At 59.1% G+C, this 3,119-nt stretch overlaps 1 protein-coding gene across 1 annotated transcript in view; it reads right to left on the bottom strand.

Moving 5' to 3' along the window:
• Window positions 1-1,443, bottom strand: part of POU2F3 (POU class 2 homeobox 3) — a 42,089-nt gene extending 40,646 nt beyond the window's left edge. Inside the window, exon 1 of the mRNA XM_009579375.1 lies at window positions 1,416-1,443. Within this exon, the coding sequence (XP_009577670.1) occupies window positions 1,416-1,443 (28 nt within the window). The remainder of the gene's footprint in view (window positions 1-1,415) is intronic.
• Window positions 1,444-3,119: the final 1,676 nt, after the last annotated feature.

Below are 3,119 nucleotides of genomic sequence, written 5' to 3'. Positions count from 1 at the left end.
CCCCCCCGCCTCCCGCAGCCTCTCCTCGCGGCCGGCCGTGCAGCGCCGGGGGCTCCCCAGCTGCCCTCCCCGGGGTTGGCACAGGGAGCCAGCCTGCTGAGCGGGGTGCCGACCGGCCACAGAGGGGCTGCTGGCATCCCAGAGCCTAGGAGAGGCTGCAACACAGCCATGGAGCAGAGGCTTTGGCCATCTCTGCCAGCCCGCTGCAGGCGGACACTGCGTTAGGTGATGGCATTGCCGCAGCACCTGCCTTGCCCTGCAGGCCTGCCTGTGAGCTCACATGCAGGCAGAGCCTGTTGAGGGGCTATAAGCACTGGGCATGGACCCCTAGGTCTCTCCTGCGCAGCAGGACCACCAAACAAACACCTGAGCTTAGTTGCAGCATGCCAATAGGTATGCAAAGGGAACGAGCCTGGGACTGATGGAAGTATCCACCCCCTCCCCTCCAAACCAGGAGACAACATGCAGCATCTCCTACTGCACAAAGCACTGGACACAGGTCACTAGCAAGGCATATGGCCCCTGTACCCCCAACACCCTGCTGCCTGCCCCTGCTGCAGAAGGGGCTGTCAGGATCTGGCCTTCACTGCTGCCGCCACCGCTCTGCTCCTACCCCAGCGTCACCCTCAGCTCCAGCATGCCCAGGGATGCAGTCCTTCCCCTCGAGCACAGGGGCTTGTGTTGAGGGCAGAAGCTAAACTCACTCTGTTGGGGCGAGCTGGAGCTCAGCACAGCTCCAAGGGATTTGGCAGTGATTGCTGTTGTTCCCCAGCTAACTGCAGAGGGGAGGTCTGCTAAGGAAAGATGTGAGACTACCTAAGCTGTATCTCTGGGTCAGACCCCCTGGAAGGAGTCTCTTGCTTTCTGAATATCCCTCTTCATTCATTCCTCACTCAACCCAATCTCCTACAGCTCCCTCCTCATTCATTTCTCCCTCCTTTTCCCTCTTTGTCATTAACTTTTCTCCTTCCAACCCACGTCCCATCTCTCTCTCACACACACCCCCTCCACCCTTGCCACATCCCTCTGTGAATTTATCCCCTCTCACTCCTCCCAGCGTTATCCCAGTGACTGGACCCACCGGTCAGGCACTAAATGCCCATCTTCCAGGTACCCAAGAGACCTCTGTGCTCTGCTCCCCGACCCACATTAGGGCTGGCAGCGTGAGTGGTGCGCCCACATTGTGGGCATGGCTTGGCAGCCCCCTAAACAGGATCAGGGCAGCATCCATCCCCAGGTAGGAATGTGGGCACTTAACCAGGCACTGGCTGTGATAGCCGACTCCAGCGGGAGAAAGAAGAGGGAAAGGAGGGAGGAAAGGTCACAGGAATCAGAGCAATCCCATTTCCTGCCCAAGTCCATGGTCTCAGCTACATGGTGAGCTCCAACCCGATCCTTCCTCAGGTGCTCTTTACCTGCATGCACAGACTCCAGGTTCACCATCCTGCTGCTGGAGGGAAATCCGCGGTGCTTTTTGGTTGCCAGGGCCTGCCAGTTTGCCCTCCCTCCTCTGCCACCCGCTGCCTCTCAAACCGGGCGTGGGTCCGCTCCCGAAGGGACCTAGAGCTCCATTGCCTGTTGCCATGCAGGGCCAGGTGAGCATGCGGCGCCGCGCCACGCCTCGCCCCACCTCCGGCTCCCTCGGGTGCCCTGACACCCAGCAGCCTGGCGCCCGGCCCATGCAAAAGCGCCCATTTGCATATTAGTAACTCGGGAATGGATGAGTCCCTGCAGCGCTACCAGGGCGTGGGGTGGGGTGGGAAGGAGGGAGGAAGGAAGGCAGTTTGCCCGCCCTCAGCTGCACAGATACACCCCACAGCACCTGCCTGCTGGGCTGCAAGTGGGGGGCTTTGCGGGGGCTCCGCCATTAGCCCCAGATCCGGGTTGTCCCCTCGTGGATAGGCTTTTGGCTCTGCCCCTTGCAATGCACAGGTAAGAGAGGCCAAGGCATCAAGCCAGGCTGGGCAGCAGCTGCCAGCACCCAGAAGGGAAGGGGTCCGAGCTGCGGGAACAACCCCTCCAGTAAGCAGCCCTCTCACTTCATTTCTGGCAACTCTGATAAACCCTGGGGTCTGCTCAGAGTGAGCCATGAGAGCAGCCCATGCGTTTGAGTCTTTGCATCCCCTCGGTCTGGGCTGAACCCGAATGATGCCAGATGAAACAATCCGCACAAAAAGGAAAGTTAAGAGCAGAAAGGTAACCTGATGGCTAAAGACACAGGGCAGGGTTAGGATAGGCACATGGAGACTCCCCGTTCCTGACTTGTGCTTTGTGCGGTACGTCAGTCCCCCAAGAAGAGGAGAGAAGTGGCAGACAGCCTCTTCCTCCTCCTCCACGTTGTTTAAAGCTGCAGTATTTAACTGACTTCCAGGGAAAAAAATCCCCTCATGTTGGCTTCTTTGGTAGGAAGCTGCCAGAAGCCAGATCCTCAGCCTACGCTCTGTGCTGTGACGGGGACCAACAGTCACCCTGACAGACCCAGGCACTGTGATTGCTCCCTGTCCCTGCCGTGCACTACCATGATGACCCCTACCACGGCCTGGGGTAGCAGGACACCTGCATGAAACGCCTGAGCTCCAGCTGCTCAAACCCCTCCTGAAAGCGTTAACACGCTCAATTGGTAGCTGCCAGGTACAAGCTATCACACATTCATCTCTCCCTGGCTAATTCATGTTCCCACATACTGCTCTCCCTCCCTGGAAAGACAGGTTTCTCTGAAGAGATGGGTGGGCGGGCGGGCAGGCTCTCAAGCCTCACCTCCAACCCAGTCCAACGTTATGGGGCTGGAGTGCCTGCCCTCGGCTGGCGTGCCGTCGGCTGGCGTGGTCAGAGAGGACATCCTCAGGAGAGGGCAACACGCTGGGAGGAAAGGGTGGATGTGTTAAACGAAACTCTAACAAGGAAAAAGAGGGGGAAAGTGGGGGGAGAGATGGAAGGGGGAAAGCAGGGAGGAGCGGAAGTTCCTGAGTCAGACTAACGTTTGCAGGACAGGGCGCAAGGGGAGATTTCTGCGGGCTGCGTGTAGCGCTGCTTCAGGAAGCAGAAAGGTGACACGGGGTGGTTTGCACAGGCAGCTTGTTTCGAGCCGCTGGGGGGGGTGGGCTACTGCCCCTCATACC

The sequence above is a fragment of the Fulmarus glacialis genome, unplaced genomic scaffold, assembly GCF_000690835.1.
Source record: "Fulmarus glacialis isolate BGI_N327 unplaced genomic scaffold, ASM69083v1 scaffold26496, whole genome shotgun sequence".
NCBI classification, from domain to species: Eukaryota; Metazoa; Chordata; class Aves; order Procellariiformes; family Procellariidae; genus Fulmarus; species Fulmarus glacialis.
The sequence above is the reverse complement of the archived record's forward strand: the minus strand, read 5'-3'. Positions and strand labels throughout refer to the sequence as shown.